The following is a 23,924-nucleotide window of genomic DNA, read 5'->3' as shown; positions in this document are numbered from 1 at the left end:
GTACAACCATACGAGTGTGTACAGTAGCAGGGTGGTGCTGAAAGAGCTCCCATTCTTGGTCTACCTCCCTTGGATAAATAAATGCCAAAGAAGAGTGGTGAGAATGAGCTCCAAACAACAACATGCTCATTTTGCCTCAGGAAATCATTAGTCAAGCAGATGAGTACCCAAAAATAGCACAGAGTGATTACTGACTGCTGAAGTCTGAATAGACGCCCGGTCCTGTCATTATTTGACTGTCACACTTTCTTGACATCTCCCACGTAATTTCAGATTACGCTGTGTTTCAACAGACATAATTGAGGTTATTTTTGCGAGGGCTGCAGATGTTGTTCCTGTCTCAACATAATTACATGTTCTGCATTCCACTGGGCCTCACAAAGGTTTATCCTCCTCACCCAAATCATACCACAAATTACCCAACCCAAAATATGCAAAGCCACAGCGAGCCATTAAACTCAACTTTCCATTCACTTCTCGACCCTGAGACCCACTGCTGTTTCCTTTCCCCTACCCATTCTTTTTCTTTATTCTTTTCGAGCACTTAATTGCCATGATAGACACAACTTAATTAGCAATTTGTTTCCTTGGTTAACCCTCTGGGATAGAAACAAATGTCTGTTTAGCGGACTGTTTACTGGAGGTCAGAGCGCATGGGTGGTGCCCCCGGAGATGGTTGGAGCTTGTGTTATCAGGAAAAGACACAGTGGCTCAAGTATGTGTCCTTCCACATACAAGATGATTGCTTTCTTTAATCTCAGATCATTTGAGAGCAACTTGGCATTGGTTCTGTGGAAAACCCCGAAACTGACCAATAGTCAAAATTTAAAATGACTTACAGGAGAAAAACACAACTGTTGCGTGGTCTTTTCTTCAGGTTCAACGACATAAATCACGACAATGAAATGTGTTCCAAAGTGCTCGCTGATGCTGATTACCAGTTAGCCGATTACAGAGTTGTAATCTCTAAATGTTCTTACGCTGGATTTGTGTGAAATGACTTTATAATTACGTTTTTACTTGGAAACTTGACTGTTTGTTTATAAGCTGGATTTAGAGAAAGCTGGCCACAGCTGCTTTATACCTTTCATTAACCGGCACCTTTAGGCAAATAACTCTGCTGGTGAGTCATTTTTACAAGTGTTTATTGATTTTCTCGATAACTCTATTTTTAATCTAGTAATATCACAATGACACTTCTATTATTTTAAGCTTGTTTAATACGTGACAGTCATAGTTTATAATGTAGTGTTTTCCTTGTCTTGTTATACGCATATCTTATTGAGAGCAGCTGTAAAAAAAAAAAAAAAAAGTAAGAAGTTCCGCACTGTAAGTTGTTGCTGAAATCATCGTTTTGACAGTTTTTTAATTAACTCTGAGAGACTTCCTCACCTGAGGCGTGAAGATTTTGGGGTTGGACAGGAAGTGATGGCGGAACACTTTGATGATGAGGTCGAGCTCGCGCAGGTACTGCCTCTCCTCTGCGATTTCAAGCCTCACCAGGTCGTCGTACGTGAGCTCCCCGGAGGACGACGGCTCCTCTGTGCACTGAGACATCAAGCCAATGTCCTCCTCCTGGTCAAACATGTCCATCAACACCTGGAAACAGACAGCGAAAATGATTTTTATGATGATCCACAAATCTGATTATCAAATTGGATGATGTACGATGTGTGTAAGCGTTCCCTTTTACAAAATACCGACCTTGTCTGCGCACATTGACACCTTGATATCCTGCTGGCTGATTTCATAGTGCCGAATGTTGCCGACATAGTTGCCCGCTAGTTTCAGTATGTCTGCTGATATGTATTCAAGCACAGCCACGATGTACAGGGACACGTGGTAGTCCACTTTGTAGCCCAAAACCTCCTGTTGGGAAAAACACAGGACATGAACATATTAAGTTTTACACAGAAGTCTATCAGCAGTTCAGGATCAGTCATTGAGTCGGTCTGAACCTGCACTGTGAATCACTTCAGGGCGATTCAATTTGTCTTAACCACGCTGTCAAACCAGCAGGGTAAATTGGATTATAACTATTTCCCAGGAACTGCTGCAACTTTCTGAAACTTGCGTCAGAGTTGACTGTGTCTTATGAGAATGTGAAAACTGCCAGAGGCCATAATATGTTAACTGAAACATGCCCTTCAATCTCCGCACGTGGGAAAGACAAAATGACATTCATAAAAAAAGGTCATTTTGGAGGAAACAGTATATTTTGTGTAATGAATAAAGAAGACTGTTTGTCGGGAGTCTTTACCTTCAGCAGTGGGTGAATCTTGTCCACGGGGAGAAGTAAAGGGTTTCTCCTCTTGCGTTTCTCAATAGCTGATTGGGCGTCTGCAATCGCCCACTTATCTATAGGGTGGGGAAAGGTTTTCTGGACCCGTTCCTGGAAAGAAGGAAATTATTGTCTTAACACTTGATAAATTTGGGCGCATTCAGATGATTGACAGCTGCATAATGGAAGCACGTTTCTTAACTGTGCCAATTCACAACAGGAGTTGCAGAATCTGAACCTTCACACATATTTAGATGCTACTTAGGAAGTCTTACCTCTACATCCTGCACAGAGCGAGGCTGGGCCACACACAGCATGTTGAGCAGCTGCAGGATCAGCTCCTCGATGTGCTGCAGGGCATCCTCCTTCGCCATAAGGGCTGGATGGACCTGCTTCTGTACCTGAACGTTACAGACAAACACAAAGAGATGAGGGACCAATACAGCAGTGTGGTTCATAGAGCATCCTGCAACTTAAAACAACTGGAGGAGAAGATGAAAGTTGATGAAAACCAAAATCAAACCCTCTTTTGCACCGTTAACATGATGTCAACCTAAGCTGTGGTGAAACTGATAGTAACACCTGGTATGATGCATCGCAGTCAGGCTAAGGCTGCATTTTATGACGCAAGACAGCAAGTATACACAGTGACTGACGGTAGAAAAACACCTTCTTCGGATGGATTTTGCATGGTTCAGTCTACAAATTAGCTCAACATTTTCCAGTAGTATAATATATCTTAAATAATTTAAGTTTCCATTTATATATCAGGGTGAAAATCAAATTGCAGAGTCATGAAACTTAGTAAACAGTAGGACAGTAAACTGAATATCTTTGTATTGTGAACAAAACAAGACATTTGAGGAGAAATTTTTTGACCAACTCTAAAATCTCTTGGATGTAGGTTATTGTGTCCTTGAATGCATCACCAAGAGGAGTTTACAACACTGGTCTGCATGATATGAAATTAAAGAAAACTGAAAATTGCTGCCTGACAATAAGGAAACCAATCCAACACGTATGAACCATATGAAATGCTTGATCTGCAGGTGAACAAGCTTTGTCAGTTTTGACAAAAGCGGACAAATCCAACAGCATCTTTGTATAAAATCTGGCTGCACACAGCAGGTAAATCCACTCTCAATTATGCAGTTATTAATCAGTCTCAAAATAACCTGAAAGAGGCTGCCAAACAATTAATCTGTCAACAAATGTCAAAGCCATGCATTCAAAAAGGTCTCCTCTGCTGATTTATTGACTCATCCAGGCATCCTCAGTAGTGGGACTCCTGAAGGTGGAGGCTGCCTGACAGAAGGTGTGTTTTTTTTGTTTTTTTTTTTAGGTGAAGACAGCAGAGAAGGTGTGGCATCACCAGGTCTACGAATGGAAAGAGAAGAACACCCCCCCGACAACCTCCCTCCAACCTCAAACCTCCCAAAAGTTGTCGTCATTCGGGCCGTGCCCTCTTGCAGGAATGCTGTCAGTTGAGATACTATTATAGCACCCAAAGCAGACGCAGAGGGGGAGGGAAAAAAAAAAAAAAGGTTGTGGGAGCGAACGAGAGGAGAGAGGTGGATAGAAAGACAGCCCAACGTTTACTCTCCACTCACAAAAGCCAGGCCTGTTCACATGCTAGTGATGGAATTACCCTGGCATACAGTAAAGTGGGGCATTATGATGACAAAACATTGCCCCCGGACTAAGGAATGTGAGAGGAGAGTTAAAAAGGTCAACGCAGAGCGAGCTTCGTGCATTCTTGTTCTCTGACTTAACAGAGATGCAGCGACAGGCAGGATGTCCCCTCTGTCTCAAGTTTGAGTTCACTTGTTTGAGATAAAGTCAGAGGCAAAAGGAGGAAGGTGAAAGGGGATTATAAAAGACCCCCCCCCCTTTTTTTTCCTCGATTGGTTTTGGATTCCGTAACTACTTTCAGATGCTTTTTGAAACAAGTTGGAGTTGGAAAATCTGAAGCCACAGCTTGGCCTCGTTTACGTTTCTGTACGTCATTTCTGTTTTGATGCACACTCACAAGACCTAACAGTTATAAATAAGCCACAAGCATAAACTCGACTTGGAAAAAATATATATATCAAAGCAGAAGTAGGCTATGAGATATATCCTCTTGACCACAAATAGGCACTTGACCAAATTCCACAGGACACCAGGAGCTGTGAGTCACCACACTGAAACTACGGGGGTTTCCCTCGACTCCATTCACAGAATAGTTGGCCCGTTTCTGAGAGGCCCACATCCAACAAGTGTTGTCTATCTCCAACAATGTCAGGATGGGAGTCAGAGCAACACAAATACACAATTTTCAATGTCATTGGAATTAAAACATAATAGAAAGTCAATTCAAGCACAGTTCATGCTACTGCAATATTGCTCTATAGGTATCCTACAACACAAGAAAATACAGTGTTGAAACCTTCATTCATAGAGAATCAAGCTGCAACAATTTGAATTAACAGGTTGTCATTATTTCAAGAAATAAAAAGCCAGAACTTAATTTAATTACCGGTTTCCTCTACTACTTAACTGAATAACCTCTGGATTTGGATTCATCTGCAAAAGATCTTATAATCACGTAATTAACTAAGCACATAGTATGTGATTTGTGCTGCTACAGCCCTCTCAATCAAAAATAAAATGAAAGATGTTGTTTGCCGAGTGTGTGCTCAGAGTCGCCCAGCTCTTGAGGGGAGAGTCGACTGCAGAGCCAGACCCTCCGGAGGAGCAAACACCCAGTGTCACATCAGTTCAGCTCAGATCCAGAGCTGTTTACTGGCGGGGAGGAGAGCATGGAGATTACTTTTTAAATATTTAAAAAGACATTATATGAGCGAGCTGCTCCCAGTCAATCTGTCAGTCCTGCTTGATGACGGCGTCTAAATTGAGGACTGAAAGCAGAGCGTGACCACGTGCAGGTAGGACTGTGGCTCGATGTATTTACAGTACCACTGAAACTCGATCTTAATGGGTGATGGATGTAACATGGTCTAATATAGTTGGCGGCAGACACTAAAGTAAGTGTGAGCAAAGTGAAAGCAATGGTGTGGAAAAATAGCAGGGGGAATTCCTGAATTTGAGAAAAAACAAAAAAAAAAAACACCGAAAATAGCAAGAAGCACTGGGTTTCTAATGATAGTCAAAACGACTTTTCCTTCGAAGATGTCTGGTGAACTCAAAACATCTCCACTTATTACTTGAATGTGCACCAACTCAAATATGTCCAAGTTGTAATCCATCAAACATGAAAAAAAATAGCTATTTCTGGTGAAGGTAGCCATGTCTACTCAACAACTTCAATTATCAAAGAGCAACAGCCATCCACTGCATCCAATTTGTCAAATTAAAATTGAGAGACTTTAAATTAACAGAATCCTGATCATGTGAGCTTTCATGCACATCCTCCTGTGCCATGTTAAGGTGTTCAGTTTCATGGGTCAGCTCCATTAAGAAGGGGAAAGGCTAGTGTACAGGAAGTCCCAGTGCACACTCACTCTCCCTTTTCCTCCACCTCCTCCTGCCTTGTTCTCTACCCACACAGAGCAAAGCCCCCGGGGAGAGCAGATCATAGCAGCAGACTGAAAGGTATTGATGTGCATGTACGAGTAGGCAGCAGCAGCAGCAGCAGCAGGCTCATACTACACACACACACACAGGCTGGAGCAGAGCCAAAGCCAGGACAGGGAAAACCAGGATTCACAAAACTACCGGGGACAAAAATCTAACGGGTCAGTGTTTCATCCACAACGCCTCACAGCTACGGGAGTAACTCCATTTCTGGCTTAAGTGCAACTATTAGACCACACACTGAGCAGACTCACTTCTAAAGAAACGACCCATGAATGCACTACATGCTACTGTTAAATCAAACAAAGTTCTCCTCGAAAAATGGCTCTGCAGCATCATTAAACTATTCCTAAAACAATTAAATAATGACATGAATATAATCAGAATTTTATCCCAACAAAGATTTACTCATTAAAGTCATACTCAGTTTTAGTTTCTTGAACGTAGGGCTGCAATTTATATTATCCCCTATTCTGCAGATTATTTTCCCATTTTATTTATTCATTTTTTTGTCTGTGAAATGTTAGAAATAGGTAAAAATGTTCATCACAATGAACCAGTTTCAGGTAACATACTTGGACATGTTTGTTCAGTTCACGAGGGCTGCGACTAACGACTGTTTTTATTATCGAATAATCTGCCTATCATTCTCAAGATTCTTGGATTTACCGTTTAGTCTATAAAATGAAAAAAAACAAAAAAAAAAAAATCACAGAGCCCAAATTAACATCTTCAAATTGCTTCTTTTGTCCAACAAACAGTCCAAAACCCTTAAATTACTTGAATAAATAACAATGAAAAACCGGAAAGTCCACATTTCAGAAGCAAGTGTTGGACAGTTATCAACTAATCAAATCATTTTCTTTTGAATGCGTGATCAATGAATCACTGCAGCACCAATTTATCATCACTAACAATCAAGCAATCTAAAAGCATCAGCATTGGTGCAAATCTATAAAGACCGGCCTCATGAAACAACCTAAGTCACATGAATATAATGTAACTAACACACACTGTTTACTCACTCAGTATCTTAAACATAACCGGGTATCATGTGTTGCCGCCGCACGTTGCGATAACGAGACCTGACAGAAAACAAAGGAGCAGACTGTGGCTTACAAGCGAAAGTGAAGGGAAAAAGTCTGATCGCTCAAGTGGAAAAGTACACGCAGCATTTCTCGAAAGCTCCGCACCACAGACATTTTACCTCAAAGAAGATTTTATTACAGAATAAAAACTGCTGCATCATCAAAAGTATCACTCGTGGAAACTGACACAAATTCGTCGATGCCACGTTCGTGTACCAGGGAGCTGGTACACGCACGCAAAAATGTGAAAAGGGTGCTTCATATTTTGTGCAACGAAGAGCTGCAGGTCAGCTTGCAGTGAGCTTTGTGTAGTAACAACAACAACAAAAATCATGCACATCTCGTCTGTTACACACACATGGATCAGGTGTTGCTGGTGGTACAAGAGCAGAAAAGTTAGAGGTAATAATAGAGGCTGGACGGTGTTAATACAGGGTTAACATTTTCTAATTCGATTGATTATTCTCCTGGATGTGTATACGGGGCTGCATCAGGCTCAGGTTGCAGGTAATGTGGCTTGTGTGTGTGTGTGTGTGTGTGTGTGTGTGTGTGTGGTGGCGAGGTGGGGGTGGGGCTTGTTATTATACCCGAGCATGTGTCACTGTTTGTGATTCATGCCATGACATCATCTGCCATTACAACCAGACTGTCTGGGGAACCATAGGGCAGAGATCAACGCCGAGACAACAGGCACACACACATATTAAAACACACACACACACACACACGATGCATGGTTCAGACATACAAGACACACACATACAGAGCCAAAGAGACATAAACAGACATAGATAATCCTTTAGACAAACACAAATATAAACACAGACATGTTATATAAGCACATGTACATGACAGGGAAACAAAAACTCTCTCTCACACACATGCACGCACAGACACACACACACACACACACACACACACACACACACACACACACACACTACTCCCCCGACATTTAGCTGGCCCTCCTAACATTCACAGCATCGAGACAATGGCTGGCGGTCGTGCCGTCGACGGCACGTGGCCTCACAGTGACCCCAGTCTGACCCGACCCAGTGACCCCTGTCGGCCTGCATCCTCCCATCCTCCCTCCGTCTGAGGTCACAGGCTTGATTCAATATTCAGGTACGGTAATGGAGGATTTTATTCAGCAACCAGATTCTCAACCCACGCTCCTCTCTGCAGACTGACAGCCTGGGAGTGGTGTACAGGAAGTGCAACCTTTTACCGGGAACATCCTTTCCAATGAACAAACAACGCTCTCTGAGAAGACCTAACAATGTGCTGCTAATTACATCACTTTCTCTGTAAAAGTTAAACTACCTGATTGGTCACACCTCACAGGCCAGGGTGTGAAACAATAGCAAGACGCTTCAGCACAGATGTGCCATCGATAGCATTTAGAAAATAGCGTGATAAAGTGTCAGATAGTTTCACGTGTATGCATTAAATGCAACGAATACGTCATGGCTCATAAACAGCCGATCATTTAGGTGAGTAGTTCTGTGCACAATGTTCATGTGACTGACAACAACAGAGGAGCATGGTGGGAGAAAATGAGTGCTGATGGAGAAGAAACTGTAAATAAGAAATATGTGGCAGTACTTTCTGACAAATATTAGAAAACTGATGTGTGCAAACTGTGCGGGGAAGCGGTCCTGACCCCACTTCTATCTACTGCTGCTACACCTTCATGCCGTCATGATGGAGCGGTACTCAGCTGCAACACTGTATGAAAAAACATCCAAACTGTACAATGACATAACCCACTAAACTTAAAATCATTACCTGTGTGCCTTGATAAAGAAGTTGCATTCAACATTCATTTTACCTGGTCTTTAAAAATGATTTATAGGTTAACTGATATCGGTTATCAGTCTTTCTGATTACTGATAACCGGAATCCAGATACTGGTCGTTATAGTTGTAACCTCCTCTATCTGACAGTGGTGCAATTCAATGAGCATACAGAGCTGCTCTGACGAAGGAAAGACGTGCCAAGTGCAATTTATTTCAGTGTATAATGTTGCCAGGTTAGCTCGCAGCAGAGTCGCTTCAGGTCACCACATCTGTCACCTTCCTGAAGTGAAAGTTTCTTTATCCAGCTTGACAACAGATCAAAGATGAAACAGATACGAGGAGACAAAAATAACTGACATGAATAAACATGGCGAGACCAGTTTCTGACACCAGACACTTTATAAATACCTTTGTTTGTCATCTAAAAATACTGAACTCGAGACTTTCTGATTCTCGGCAAGTCCTCAGTAATACTCAATATCGTATTTGTATTTGTAAGTTTTGGCCTGTTGTGAAGACCCCATGTCAGGATTTAACCGACTACTCAGGTTGAGAGGAAGATAAAAGAGGAAACGCACACACACACACACACACACACACACACAAACAAAGCATGCTTGTAACCTGACAACAGACCTGAGGCCTGTGCCTCATGGAGCGAAGCCCCGTGAAGCATCGTGCTGTGCTAACATGGTAATGGAATGAAACTGTACCCAGCAGAGCTCTGGCCCGTCTCTCGCTGCCAGTGAAACAGCAGCCCTGGGGAATGCACAGTTATTATCAACACCAGCATGTCAGGGGCTAAATGACGCTCTTGCATAGCACCGGGCACGAGCCGCAGTGATCAAGAATAGCCAGGACAGGCAGATGCAGCTAGGGGACAAACACTGGACTCCTCCACGGTGAAATATCAGAGATCACAGACAGAAACACAACTAGCGCCACATAAACTACAACTAGAAAGATCACAATTCTACCTTTGGCACAAAGCTGACATCTTAACACGCAGGCTTATTCAATTCCATGTGGACGATATAAACTTGCTTTTCTGCCTTTGCTAGAAAGCAATACTGGCGACAGGGTGTCATGATTCTGCATCTTACAATCACTTTCAGTAGGGAAGGATCCGTCAGTTGTTTTTCAACATGACTTGGACCACACATTTCCCAGAGCCCTAGATGATTTCTTAAATTACATTGGCTGTCTGACTAACAGTCCAAAAAAAACGACACAGTAATTGATTATCAAAATGTTTTTTTTTTCCTGTCAGTCATCTGCTAGTTTCAGCACTGCCATCGTCTGTCTGATTTCACAGTAGTTTCTCAAATGTCAGTAAATGAAGCCAGATAAAGTCTGCGTCATTTATGAGGTGTCATTTCTTAAACTACCTCCCTGGTTGATCAGTCACTTCCCTGCTCCAGCTCCGAGGAGTGTCCGTCTATCAACAGGTTTTCTTTAATCCTGCCTCTAACCAACAATCTAAAATCATTCTCGGAGCCGGAGTCATCCACCATGGCTCCTTCTGACAAGGAAACCCCCCGGTGGACAGCTGTGAAAAACAGCGAGTCACAGTCTGTCAAAACCATAACAAACCTCTCTTGCGTCAATCTCTGACAGGCTTTCCCTCCGGCAGTTGTGGAACAAGTTGAGACAATGAAACTGCGGCACCACAGCCCACCACCTGCTCTCTCAGTTTCACCTGATTCATCACACCATCTCGACTGCGCCACGGCTAACTGACAGAAAAAGAAAGGACTGTGTTATTTATACACAAGATGTTGCTACATGGCTGGTTGCCTCTGCAGCCACTGGGGATCTGTTGGCCAAAGTGACAAAGCACTGTTTTCTAAACAAACATTTTAATAGTGGATGACAAAATTAACAGTTTCTTGGAGTGATTTCGATCATCTTATGATAAACAAATGTCCCGAGACTCTAAAAGGATGAAGGATGAAAGAAAGAAGGATGAGCAGACTGTGCGTCTCTTGATCTGACAAGTCTAAAGCAGACACTTAAAACAAAAGAGGTAGTTAACCGGCTTCATCAAAGCACAGCACAAAAAATATGGACAGACTGAGAGGTCTATTTTTGGAGTACAGGCATGCATCTTTGATGCTTTCAAAATAAACTTTGTTTGCAGTGTATTCATCTATTTCAGGGCTCAAGACCTTCAGTGTTTTTAAAAAGCATCCCTTTTCTAAATACTCAACGTCTCACATGCCGTGAAGTTTCAACTTTCTCTTGTAATAACGTCTTTGTTCAAGTCTTGGTGAGTTAACAGTGATGGAATGTAACCAAGAACATTAACTCACGTACTGCACTTCAGTACAATTTTGAGGTACTTTTACTTCACTTAAGTAATTCCATTTTCTACCAAGTTATGTGTTTATATCATAATAGTACTTTTCAACTACTTCATTTTTGTAACAACTTTAGTTACTAGTTACTGTGCAGACTGTATGTTGCATCAGAGCCAAAGTACCAACAAATGTTAAAATTGTTTATTTAAATGGCAATGAGACCTATAATCTGTATTTCTACTTAAGTAAATAATGTACTTTGGCCAACTCGGAGTATATACATACATGTAAAGATAGTGCTGATACCTCAAGTACATTTAAAATCAGATCCTCTCAGACTTTAACTCCAGTACTTTTTGGATGGGTGACTTTCACTTCTACCGTAAGCAATGTTTTCACACATTATCTACACTTCTACTCAAGCATGACTTCTGGGTATTGTTGAATAAATATTAGTCAGCAGTGATTTTGGAAAGCGGATCAGTTATAAGTTGGAAGTGATGCATCATAAGGGAGGAATGCCGACAGTGAACTGGCCGGATTATAAAAAAGGTAAAGGTTAGAATTGCTTGCTGGTGTTTGGCTGAACTCAAACCTCTGCCAGGTCTCCAAGGTGAGCGACATGTTGTACTACACTTAATGCAACACTGAATCATTAGCTTGTATCATAGTTTGCCCTGTCTCTCTGCACAACAACACAGCTTTTCCACAGCAGTCTGTGTCCCTCTCAGTGACTCTTTCGAGCTCCAACCACATCAGGACACGTAAACATATAAAAAGGATCTTGACAGAGCCTGGTAGGTTTACACACAGGACCTTTTCAAAGGGAGAGCAGCAGGCAGAGCTGTGTGCATCTTCTAGTATCTAAACAATGTGGCTTTTTTTTTGAGTGTAACCTAATGGAACAGCCAGGCAAAAAAAAAAAAAAAAAAGTTGACAGTGAAACATTGCAGAGCAGCGATAACTTTGTGTTTTCAGTTTGAACTCAGGGCTGGATTGTCATGAGTTTGCAAGTCTGAGTGCAAGACTGAGGGAAGCGGGAGGGGGGGTCAGAAAACAGAGAAAAGAAATCTGGTGATGAGAGGGAGAAGCCAAGATGATGCAAGCAAAGTGAAAGAGAGGGACAGTCCAAAAGGAACTGATACGTGTCAGTCCTGCTGACCAGTGACATTGAAATAAAAATATTTCCTGTCCAAAAAGTTTCAAGTGGGTTTATGAGAATGAGGTTGCATTTCTTCAGAAAACGGAGTGACACTTGACTTTTACTCATCATAAAAACAGCTGCAGAGGGGCCCTACCGTGCACAGATGATGCATCTTTGCTGTTTGACGAAATGAGGAACAAATAAAGTCGTTGGCAGCGACACACACACACACACACACACACATTTCAAATATTGTTTGACAGTGCCTTCGAGTTACAGGGCAGCGGTCCCAGGACTTGCAGGTAACTTGAGCACCGTGCAAGTTATTAGTATGACCTGTTCACCCGCAAAACCACGAAACACTGTCGACAGATCGTGACTCCACAAACTGATCAACTTCTTCAAAAACAGTGTGGGAAAAAAAATCATAATAGGGAACTTCTGAGTGAGAGACTTATTGAATAAACAAACTGTAAACAGCCACATACAGACGATGAAGACATCAGTTTAGATACTGACAAGAGCGACCGACAAACCATTGATTATTTCTCATTTATTTGATTTAATGGGGGACATTTATAGTGCAGGAAAACCACTTATTTCCAACTGGGAGCATGTTGGAAATTAGCGTTTTTCACATGCTTTCCTTTTGATTTTTCTGTGTCTAAAAAAAAAAAAGAAATCATGAATACTGCTGCTGGTTACATGACAGATGTGCCTGTATCCCTCATAGCACTACTGATACTCCTACTGACAATAATAACAACAATAATAATAACAATAATAATGGGTTTTTGTGGTTGATAATTTGGCAACATGCAACCACATTTTGCGTCAGTGAATGCAGATGAACCCAGCACCTCCATATCCCCAAACCAATGAATCACCAGTATGGGAATACGTGTTTTGAAAGGCAGTGTGGAGACGGCTACTTGTTGTAGTAATCGCGGTGTTACCTTTCGTAAAGCTTGCACGAACAGGCCTCTCCATTTGTGACTGTTCTCGTCACTTGAAAAGTCGTATATCTGCTGGGGCTGCATTGCTGTAGCGGCTCCTGGCGTTGCCGTGGTCCGGGCTGAACTGTCAGCATCGGCCCCGGATAGATAGTCCTTGTGGGTGGGTCAGTCCAGGGCAGGCACGGTGGAAAAAGTCCAATAGTCCCGCTTGCAAATATGAAGAATATCACCAAACCACACTACAAGTCCGGAGCTGAGTCGAGTTAAGCAGCGGAAAATTAGCTAAAAAAGAAAATAAGCACATGTAGCTATAAAGTTAGGTCGTTAGCTCGGTGGCTAGCGAGGCTAGCCTGCCGCTGCTGTAAACACGGGACAGCGGCTAACTAAAAAGCTAATGGCTAACAACAATGTTGCCAAGTGTTATACTTGCTACTCGGCGTTTCCTAAAAAGCTTATAATAGGCACATTAAGTTCAGTATTAAGTCACGACATGGGAGCTCAGCTCGTTGCCAGCTAACTACAGCTACAAGTTATGTTTGGTTATCTGCTGCCTTCACACCTGTAACGTTAGCAGGCTAGCGTTAGCCGACTAGCTAACTGGTGCTACAGGCTGCTGCTGGCCTTGATGCGCTCCGAGTTTTATGTTGTGGCACACGACCCGTTCAGCTCCAAACAAGGCACACTTTCTCCTGCGCTGTTTACTTCACATTCAGGCATCTTTTCCGGAGCGATCGGCCGCTAAATCCAACGCGAATCCCCGGGACAGCGAGCAGTCCGAGGCATGTCTGTGAGCGGGGCAGCTGAGGAGCAGTCGAGGTGTTTTTGGTTTGTGAAGTCGAAGATGTTCGTACCAACTCCGCTGCCTGTCTGTCTGCTGCTGCTCTCTGCGCCGCGCTCCGCTGTCAGGCACGCACGCTGCGTAATTTCACATTTTATTGGACAGAGAAAAAAAAAAAAAAAACAAGGCTGGACTTCTGCCTCATCTCATATTGGGGACATAATTATAATAATTCCCGGAATATATATATATATATTTAAAAAAGAGGTTATATAAAATCAACCTTTAATTTAATGACTTTCCTGTTGTGAGAGTGGTGCTAAAACAGCACAGTCAAAACGTCACGTAATTGATTTTATGAGACAGGTACATGTAAATAAAGCCACTTTATTTCCAAGCAATTATGCAAGCACTTCCAGTAAAATCATAAAAACAACTGGATTCAGCCGAAGCATCACATTGAGACATAATTTGTGCTTACGTTGGGGCTCAAACAGCGTGTTTGTTGCTGACATCCTGCCTCCTTGTGGACAAACTGACTAAGTGCCTGATCTGCTGCAGACAACTGCTGGAATAAATCAGTAAAAGGTCAAAACTAGGAAGTAAAATAGTTCTTTCTCTGTTTATTATCTCTCTTCTTCATGCACCTTGGAAGAAAGTGAAGTCGTGCAAAAAAAAAAAAAAAATCCCAACTTTCTTCCTGATATCATCCACAATTTTTCTTATTAAAGGTGCAATATGTAAGAATTTGACACCTTTCGATTTCATACCTCGAACAAATAGGGGGCAGTATATCTCCAGCGTAACCGCTAAATGCTAAACTTGTGAAAGAAAAGGATGTAAAACAGTGGGTAAAATTTTTGGACTGGCAATAATTATTATTTGAGTCCTTTCAGTCCAATAACATTTGGAAAGTCTAGAGGAGCCGCACAATTAAATCATTTTATCCTTATTCATGTTAGCCGGGCGCTGAACAGGAAGTTAGCTGCCTCAGTTAGCAGAAGTCACCCGCTCTATGGGCCACACAACGTGGACATTATGTGGAAGAACCCTTTCTGTAATTATAGTTTTTTAAATAATATTTTAAACCAGAATTTTTACACATTTTAATCTAAAAGTGTGTGTAGAGGTCCTGTGGAGAACCACTACACATGTGAATAAAAGTAGAGTCCAGAGGAAGCTGCATGTAACCTGGTAAATTGCCTCAAGTGATGTCACTTGGTGCCTAAATTGCATTGTGGGTAATGTAGGCACCAAGTATTGAAAAGTAAGAGTGCTTGGCATAAAAAAGGTGATATCTCTGGTGCTGCTGTGTCGATTTTGAGTCCAACAGCTTGTCAAAACTTCATGCCTACATTACCCACAATGCAACTTGAGTGACATCACTAGAGGCGTTTTATCAGATTACATGCAGTTTCCTCTGGCCACACAATATTTTACATACTTTTTCATGCACAAGACTGTGAACACGCCCTTTAAAAAGCACCTCAGAGCAACATACTGCAGCATGTGTGGCCTGTGTTTAAATGTCATGTCACAAACCACAAACACTCGTTTATTTGCTATTCAAAATATGTATTTATGCACCATTTTCTTTAACATTCATTTGTCAATCAATGGCATGAATTATCAGCAAAGGTGACACTTTTTTATAAACAGTATTTCTAGCAATGTGTGAAACCTTTGAAGCTCTAACAGAGAGATAACTCTAGCAGGATTAAATCACTGCCCACAAACACATAAATCACTTATAAAAACCATGTTCTCAGTTTTGTGTAAACATGACCTTTGAATATTTAGTCTTACATCAGTTTACAGAAACCCATCTTTCTTCATTAACTGTGCGTATTTTTATCTAAAACTGTGCGTTTCATTTCAGTCCAAAATGAGCTGAAACGTGTCTCAAAACCAGAGACACTCATAAATTAGATTGTTTAATCAATTTAGGAGATTTCTCTCTGAAAATAGTTTCGCAGCATTTTGGACTGGGACTAGCAGGCATTACAATATTATAACAAAAAAGACAAAGTTCTCTCCTTGAGTCAGTAGCTGAAGAGAAAAAACACACATGTTGTATTCAAGAGTAAAATAAAACATCCATAGAAGAATTACACCCACGACTTTTAAAAATCCCTCATTTAAAAAAGGCTAATCTCCCAAAAGTTAAGTTCATAAGTTCCTGAAAGAAAACCTTATGTAAGAGTATTTCAGCATTTGTTTCAGTATTTTGATATTGCAAACTGATATTATTGAAGCTGAACTTTTTTTCTATGCTTAATAATTTTACTAGGAGTAATTCATCGTACACTTTGTAAGACAGAGATGTAGTGTAGAAAAATAAGTTTTTACTTAAAATGTCGCATAAACATACAACCTAAAACAGCACCACTCAAGTAAAAACTGTCATAAAAATCTAATCCAGGCAAAGATATTTCACTTTCTCCTCCTAAATTAAGGCTTGACCTGTGATAAAAAAAAAAAAAGGTCATCACAATGATGGTGACACTGAAGTCATGGCAGCTTCATACAACATTCTAGTTTCACTTTGGTTCCCTTCACCCTTCTGCCGTGTTTGTCTACAAAGTAAATCGACTCTCCACCTCATCTGCGACCATTTCAGCGATGGCGAGGGAGGAGGTGGCTGCTGGCGAGGGAGCGTTCCGCACATGGAGCACCCGACTGCCCACATCCCCGACCCCGCCGTCAAATACAAAGTCGTCTACAAGGTTTCCGTCTCGGTCGAGAGCCTGGGCTCGAACTCCCGCAGGACCCCTGGAGATGAACAATGACGATTACAGAGAAAACAGAATCAGATAATTTATCCTCTTAATTGTGGTACAAACACCTAATATCCTGCAGTGTGCATGCATTTTTAGCTCTTGCATTATTTCTCTACCTGAGCACGTCACTCAGCGAGAGTTCAGGGATGTACTTCTGCAGGATTTTGACTTGTGCACCAATGAAAACCCCTCGATACATTTCTCCAATCCCGTACGTTATGTTCCTCATCACCAGCTTCTGAAGGCCCCTGAACAATAAAAAGGATACGATTAAATATTCAGTATCGCCCACCATGGGGCAATTACACTGTTATTAACATGACTTCATCATCTTTGTCTCTTCTCAAAATAAAGCTCCAGGACAGAACACAAAGAAGAAAAAAGGAAGAGAGAAAGTAATTTCCGTTGTACCTGAATGATAGTGCGTCTGCGAAGTCTCGGGCATTGAAATCGTACACTTTGTAACCCTCTCTCTTGAAGGCGAGGACTGCGTTGGGACCGAGCCAAACACTTCCATCCATCCGCGGAGTGAAGTGAACACCAAGGAACGGGAAACGAGGGTCAGGAACCTAAACGTGTATATCATAAAAAGCAAAACTAAAATGTAGGGAAATGTAAATATGCAGAAGGTAGTTTTTGATCTGTTGTGGATCTACTTGTAAATCAATATAATTGCAGTGACGTACTGACACTTACAAGGAAATCCAAACTGGATTCAACAGCAGCTGAACCAGTTTTCTCAATATTTTTTCTACCAGCTTACTGATTTCAGGTTACATGATTTTCAAGTTAATCTATTTTTGCCACTTGAGGCCGCCAAAGTTAGAACCTACAGAGAATATTAAAGAAACTAGAAATGTGGAGATTGGACATATGGTTTCTTCAGACTTACAGGGTAGATATTTCCTTTGACCAGATAGTGCTTCTCTGGCTTCAGGACCAAATAATCTCCTCTGAAGGGGACAATCCGCGGCTCCCGACTGCACCCAGATATCTGTGACAGGCGGTCCGAGTACAGGCCTCCACAGGTCAGGACATAACGGCACCGTATCTCGTTCCCCTATTGAAACAATAACGGCAGCAGTGAAAAAGACAGAACACAATCTGAACATTGTGATGCTTTTAGTTGCACGTGTCTTACCTTTTTGTCTTTGACTGCGATCGGATATTTCATTCCTGCAAATGAAAAAAACAATTACATATTGACAACCCTCGCTCAAAACTGACTGTATTGACATATTGATGTACAGAAACCTATTCATTACCTTCAGTACTCCCAGCTGAGCTCTCCTTGACCATGGAGATGTCATCGACCTCAGATTCTGTTACCACCTTGCCACCCGCCTCCTCAAAGTCTTTGCCGTATCTGAGAGCCACCATCCTCCAGTCCACAATGCCGGTGTAGGGCGAATCCAAGGCCATTATACCCTGTAAGGACGACACTCTATAGGCCATCACTGTCGTCTTTTCTTCTGTATGAATAACAACATCGCCTGCGAGATTCTTACCCTGCAGTACGGCTCTCGCTCTCGAATTTCCTTGGCGTCGATAATACTAAGGTCGCGCACGTTGTTCTGCATGCCGCGCTCATACAAAGCTTTCAGTCTGGGTATCTCCTCCTGCTCCACAGCCACGATGAGCTGCCAAACGCAGAAATATATTGATCAATACCAACACTGACACAGCTCAAAGATTCATATTGCAGCTCCATATATGTGGTACACAAACATGTTGTAATTCATCTGTCAAGAGTCATCAGAATGACAGTTCCATCTATATGATAACTGAGTTATTTCATTCAGTATTCAATGCATATTTTAATGTTCTTATCTGGTTAAAACACTGAGACAGACCTTTCCACATCTCTTGTAAGGGAGCCCTTTCTTCTCGCAGTACTCGTAGGCTAAAGTGGCTCCTCGCACACACAGTCGGGCCTTCAGCGAGCCTGGCGTGTAGTAGATCCCGCTGTGAATGACTCCACTGTTGTGCCCACTCTGGTGTGCAGCTGGAGAGTTTGAATTGAAGAACAATATGAAGAAGAACAAAACAGAAAAGGGGTTTCATTAAGATCCTTAGATTGACAGAAAGGGACTTGAAATCCTTAACCTATAATGTCTAATATATTCAAAGAGGGATACTTCAGCCAGCTTCATCCAAGCTGCTCCCAAACTAGCACCTCACTCAATCCCACAAGCTCACAGTGTAGCACATCATCAATTTTAAAGGTCTTGTTTTTATGGGATGGATTATCTCTTGGCCAGAAGAAGAGACTCTCCCAAAATGTTGCACAACTCCTCCGAGGCCAAAAATGTCACACACATCACTGAAATGTTAAAAATGTAAGACTGGCAAGACATTTAAGTTTACTTTTTAAGATGTTTGCTTGATAATGAGGCTTACGAGGCTTTACGGGTGTTCAGTGGTTAAACACTGCGGGACTCTAGCAGATTTTGAACAGTGTGCAGCACAATGGCAGCTGTTCATCCAATACCTATAAATTAAAGCTAAGACTTGGCACTTAAGCCTCATTGTCGTTCTTCTGTTTCATAACCAATGTGCTGGAGCACAGAGCCAATACAACTAGTTTTAAATACTGTGACATTTCTCAAAACATTTCTCTCTTTAGAACAAGTTGTCGTCCTCCTTCCCTACAATAACTTTAAACCCACCAAGCTCTTTTTCTTTCTCCAGCAGGATGAAGCTGAGCGACGGGTGTCGCAGAATGAGCTCTCTGGCTGTGGCCAGGCCCACGATGCCGGCTCCAACTACAGCCACATCACACGTCCTGGAAAACAAAGAGGCGAGATACAGACAGTTAAAATTTAGGATGGTTACTGATAACCAACCAGCTTTACAGGTTGCTAAAGGTAGAAGGCCGAACAGAGGATTAAGGTCAGTGGTTCAATGTCCAACTGACTGTTAGCAGCTTTTAGACCTTTGAAACCATTCAGCAGGGAAACCTTTGACACAAATGTGGTAGTGAACAGGTTATTCAAATCTACGAAGAGAATATCCAGCTCTGATACTGGCCTATACAGATACATTAAGTCACAATATTTGGACTCTTGTGAAAAATTTAACCCGAGTCCCTCCTAAAGTAATCTAAAGTCCAGCAGCATAAACAACTTAAACCAATCATCCACAAGCTGAATATTTCATTTTTTACTTCTGTACAGGTATGGCCAATAAATAAGTGAATTGTTGCAATAAATTCCAATTAAATTTCACTGTTTCAATGCACGGATGTCATTGTGGACAATAAAGTTATTCATATCAGCATCAGCCCTGAAAAATCTTGTATCACTCAGGCTCTGATCTAGTGAGGTAGTGGGCTCAGAGTGTAAGCAGAAGTGCCAAGATACCAAAACTTGTCCACACTCCACCACAGGATTTTACATAATTAAGCATTTGCTAAGAACTGGAAGTACACAATGTTCGACCCCGGGAGTACACTTAAAATCCAGTGCTTGTAAAAATGCTCAGAACATTGTCAACAGACAACATCTTGTTTTGATTCTCTGAAAATTAGAACCAGGCAAAGGGCTGTAAACCAAGAGGACGGGGGACGAACCAATAAAACCAGCTAAGGCGTCATAGCTGCTTTGCATCTATCGCTGGATCACCATTTAGAAACAATGGAAGAATTATGTGCTAAAACTGCAATTGTTCTAAAGAGAAACATGGCTTCAGGGGCTTTGTTGATTAATTTGCGTTCAAGGAGAGGACGGTCTAAACGTGTAAAAACCTGTCCAGCCATCTTTGCTCAAACCTGAGGAACACTTAATCCAAAAGGGATCCACTATTCCCTGATGGCACTGGGTCCTGATGTCTCGCAGGACTCATTGACAATGTAAAGGAGTTGACAAAGTGCTGAATATATTATATACCTTCAAGTTACAACATCTATATATCACTGTTTACTTAGAGTATGAAGGGGGAGGAGCCACATTACGTAAGCTGTCTACTATGTCCCAAGACGACCCAATAGAGTTGGTAGGTATAATTGCATGCAGCTGACATGCCTTCCTAAAGATGCAGTTCACGCAAAACTAGTGACTGACTGCTGGACTCCTGCAAGTAAGTAAGAAGTAGTAGACTGGGCATGCAAGTGTAGATACATCATGCCTGGCTGTACAGACGACACATGTTTTGTGTGTGTAAACAATGTGGCTTGGTGTGAGGATCAGGTTCAGCAGACATATTGTGCAATCTTGCTGTGTGAAACTCCTCGGCAGTGACAATTAAAGTTAGTCATTAAATCAAGTAGCAGCGTGTCTGCCGCCTTTACTTAACTTCATCTGTCAGTCAGTAAAATTATAAAGTGAACGAGAGTATTCATTAAGCTCTACTTGACTACAGCTCCACACAGTTAGCTCACATCTTATGTCATTCTTCTTACCTGTGCAGCTGCCTAGTGGTCACGTCCTTTAGCAGTTTGGGCTGCGCTGCTTCGACAGCCTTCAGAGAGGCTCCGCTCAGTGTCCGGATCATTATCACAGCGTCTACAAGCTCCTCACAGCAGCTTCGACATCGTACAACTGCCACAAAGATTTCCCTGAGCTCTGTTTTGTGTTGCCTCCTCCTGTTCTGCCGTTGCTAGCTCCTCATCCTGCCGTTGCTGCCGCCGGTCTTGCCCAACTGACGTAACCACGCCCCCATCTTACCACTCGGACGTACAGCCAATGGGGCGGCACGTTTTCCTTACGCCACGAGGGTCAACGGTTACAGCAATGGACGCCTACCAAATGTAAACAACCCTGGCTGTTAGAGGTGAGAACATCTCCTGCGTCGCGGGTTTAAATCTCAAACAAGAGCCGACTGTTGATTTATTTTATTTTTTATCTTTCAGATTTAAGATATGAGGCTTTTATCGAGGGGAGTGTGGTGCGCTGTAGGTCTGAGGGAGTCGAGCCGGAGACACTTCTGGGGCTGGCTCAATGCAGTCTTCAACAAGTGAGACAACATTTATCCCACAGATTAAGTGTAGCTAGCTCATAGCTGCTGCCTCAATGTTCATAGTAAAATTGTATTTTGGGGATGATTTACAGACAGTCTTGCTAAATAAAGACTTATTATTGACATGGCAGCAAAACACACAGTAGAGAATACATTCAAGGAAACATTATGCTCATTTTTAGGTCCATAATTTAAGTTTGGGTTACTACTAGTATAGGTTTACCTGCTTTAAGGCTGAAAACCACGTCACCCCCTCCGTTTGAAATGCTCCAGTCTCTTTGTCTTATCTTCTCATGAAAGTATTGATGCTGAAAAAAATAAGCAAATCCACAAGATTTTAAAGTTTTAATGAGACAATCTTGTGTTTTACTTGATTAATAACAAAATAAACAAACTCTCGGTGATTTGCTCAGGTTAAAAGAATTGACCTGGTGGGCAGGTTGCCAGTTGCACTTTATGCTGACTCGTCTCTTCTGCCCTCTCAGTAACAACCGTAACCACATCACATGACGTCATCAATATGTACTGTACTGAGTGTTTGTTGATCTTCTCTCAGGGTGGACTATGAACGGATCAAAACTGTGGGTCCGGACCGAGCTGCAGCAGAGTGGCTGCTGAGATGCGGTGCCAAAGTGAGGTTTCAAGGTTTCGAACGCTGGCATCAGGACTACAACGGACTGCCAACTGGGCCTCTGGGCAGATACAAGATCCAGGCAATCGACGCCACCGAATCTTGCATCATGTACAGAGGGTTTGACCACCTGGGTCAGTGTTACAGCGTGGAGAATATAATGTTCTTGTCCTTGTGAAGTGTCCCACTCTCATTTCCATTTCCCTCCATGTGGTCATGAATGTTCTCAATTAAATAGATGTAACTTGACTAAAGCTCAGCCACAAACCCAGATCTTAGATGGAAAAATAAAGAGAAATATTTGCTTTAGGCCTTCCTGAGGTTGTCCCAATATCCGAATAGGAAACTTTATACATGAAAAAGTACTTCATAGTGTTCCATACTCTGAGTTACAGAAATATTTTGCTGGAAGAAGCAAAATATTAATAAGGTGAAAAGTCAAGATTACCAAAGTCATCAACATTTATCTTCAGGGGACTTTCAAAGTCACAACCAAATTTAATCGGAATCAACTTAACAATTCAGTCTGAACATAACAGACTAAAGGGCCTGGCAAAATCAAAGATTAAAACTATGCTCAGAAAGTTTCAATTTTGCATTAACTGTGTTAACATGAGCTTGACCTGGACCATTGACCTGAAAGTGATTCCCCTCTGTGTTAACAAGAAAGGAAAGGTGACGGTGAAAGTGCACCTCTCCCTGACTGTTTATCCAAAAGTGACGCAAGAGACTGGGATGTTTTACACCGAGCAGGACGCATGGAGCACTAACTCTGACCTTGTTGGCTGCTCTGCTCCAAACTGTGCTTTTTTGGTGCCAGTGTCCACAAAGATTTATTTTGATGCAAAGAAGATCGTGTACTGATGCTGTTTTTTTGTTTGTTTTTCCCAGATGGTTTGAAACATTTGGAAGAAATTAAGTTTAACAAGTGTATCTACATTGAGGACACCTGCCTGGAGAGGTTGAGCTCAATAGAGAATCTGCAGGAGAGTTTGTACATGATGGAGGTGGTGTCATGTGGAAATGTGACTGATAAAGGCCTGATCGCGCTGCACAGACTCAAGTGAGTGTTTGTTTTGCTCTATATCTTTTTCTCTGTATCCATTTTCCTGACGAATGTTTCCTAATGTCATATTTAATTTGAATTCCACGCAGGAATCTGGAGTATCTGTTCCTCAGTGATCTTCCCGGAATCACAGATAAACAAAAGACAGTTGAAAGACTGCAGACGGCACTTCCACGTCTGGAAGTAGAACTGGACCTGGAGTGACTGAGAACAACTTCCTGTTTAAGATTGGAAAACATGGACAACTTTTCAAGGGTTTTTAAAGTAAAAGACCCAGGCTGGGGGTGAATTATACTTTATTTATTCTTTTTCTAGGAAAAGACCCAGAGGTCTTGCTTTTCGCATCCTTTAAATGCTAAGGAAATATGTTTCACTGCTTTGTTCTGATCTTCTTTAACATAGGGTACACTAGACAATCTTCTGTGAAATGAAAGAAGATAATGTTGTCCAACAATTACTTGAGGCCCTTTGTAAGTGCAGTAGGCAAGCCGTTTTAGCCATGTACGTCACTTGTTTAGGAGGATGCTGCAACACTGTTTTGCTGTGAAGCTCCAGAAATGACTGCAAAG

At 42.0% G+C, this 23,924-nt stretch overlaps 3 protein-coding genes across 3 annotated transcripts in view; 1 reads left to right on the top strand and 2 right to left on the bottom strand.

The window, feature by feature from the left end:
* The window catches only part of sos2 (son of sevenless homolog 2 (Drosophila)), a 29,007-nt gene extending 14,965 nt beyond the window's left edge, over positions 1–14,042 (bottom strand). Inside the window, exons 1-5 of the mRNA XM_037071541.1 lie at positions 13,145–14,042; positions 2,557–2,682; positions 2,261–2,392; positions 1,705–1,869; positions 1,393–1,599 (exon numbers count right to left, since the gene is read on the bottom strand). Of these exons, the coding sequence (XP_036927436.1) occupies positions 1,393–1,599; positions 1,705–1,869; positions 2,261–2,392; positions 2,557–2,682; positions 13,145–13,228 (714 nt within the window). The 5' untranslated portion in view covers positions 13,229–14,042. The remainder of the gene's footprint in view (positions 1–1,392; positions 1,600–1,704; positions 1,870–2,260; positions 2,393–2,556; positions 2,683–13,144) is intronic.
* A 1,434-nt stretch (positions 14,043–15,476) lies between these two features.
* l2hgdh (L-2-hydroxyglutarate dehydrogenase) lies at positions 15,477–21,193 on the bottom strand. The gene is made up of 10 exons (XM_037071572.1): positions 21,102–21,193; positions 19,372–19,487; positions 18,556–18,707; positions 18,211–18,342; positions 17,968–18,130; positions 17,844–17,878; positions 17,595–17,762; positions 17,114–17,271; positions 16,819–16,950; positions 15,477–16,694 (listed from the first exon to the last, which is right to left on the bottom strand). The coding sequence occupies exons 1-10, from the start codon at positions 21,191–21,193 to the stop codon at positions 16,499–16,501; spliced, it is 1,344 nt and encodes a 447-aa protein (XP_036927467.1). The 3' UTR covers positions 15,477–16,498.
* On the top strand, positions 20,700–23,890 carry dmac2l (distal membrane arm assembly complex 2 like). Its single transcript, XM_037071594.1, has 6 exons — positions 20,700–20,779; positions 21,303–21,472; positions 21,552–21,655; positions 22,215–22,423; positions 23,181–23,352; positions 23,445–23,890. The coding sequence occupies exons 3-6, from the start codon at positions 21,561–21,563 to the stop codon at positions 23,557–23,559; spliced, it is 591 nt and encodes a 196-aa protein (XP_036927489.1). The 5' UTR covers positions 20,700–20,779; positions 21,303–21,472; positions 21,552–21,560; the 3' UTR covers positions 23,560–23,890.
* Positions 23,891–23,924: the final 34 nt, after the last annotated feature.

The sequence above is a fragment of the Acanthopagrus latus genome, chromosome 16 (genome assembly GCF_904848185.1).
Source record: "Acanthopagrus latus isolate v.2019 chromosome 16, fAcaLat1.1, whole genome shotgun sequence".
In the NCBI taxonomy this organism is placed as follows: Eukaryota; Metazoa; Chordata; class Actinopteri; order Spariformes; family Sparidae; genus Acanthopagrus; species Acanthopagrus latus.
The sequence above is the reverse complement of the archived record's forward strand: the minus strand, read 5'-3'. Positions and strand labels throughout refer to the sequence as shown.

Bases quoted from the DNA above. Each gene is read 5' to 3' on its own strand.
- l2hgdh (XM_037071572.1), bottom strand. From the start codon at position 21,193: ATGATCCGGACACTGAGCGGAGCCTCTCTGAAGGCTGTCGAAGCAGCG. The intron at 18,708-19,371 runs GTGGGTTTAAAG...CAAACTCTCCAG, and splicing joins GGAGAAAGAAAAAGAGCTTG to CTGCACACCAGAGTGGGCAC. The intron at 16,695-16,818 runs GTAGAGAAATAA...GTTCATCTCCAG, and splicing joins TCGCTGAGTGACGTGCTCAG to GGGTCCTGCGGGAGTTCGAG.
- dmac2l (XM_037071594.1), top strand. From the start codon at position 21,561: ATGAGGCTTTTATCGAGGGGAGTGTGGTGCGCTGTAGGTCTGAGGGAG. The intron at 21,656-22,214 runs GTGAGACAACAT...ATCTTCTCTCAG, and splicing joins CTCAATGCAGTCTTCAACAA to GGTGGACTATGAACGGATCA. The intron at 22,424-23,180 runs GTCAGTGTTACA...TGTTTTTCCCAG, and splicing joins CAGAGGGTTTGACCACCTGG to ATGGTTTGAAACATTTGGAA.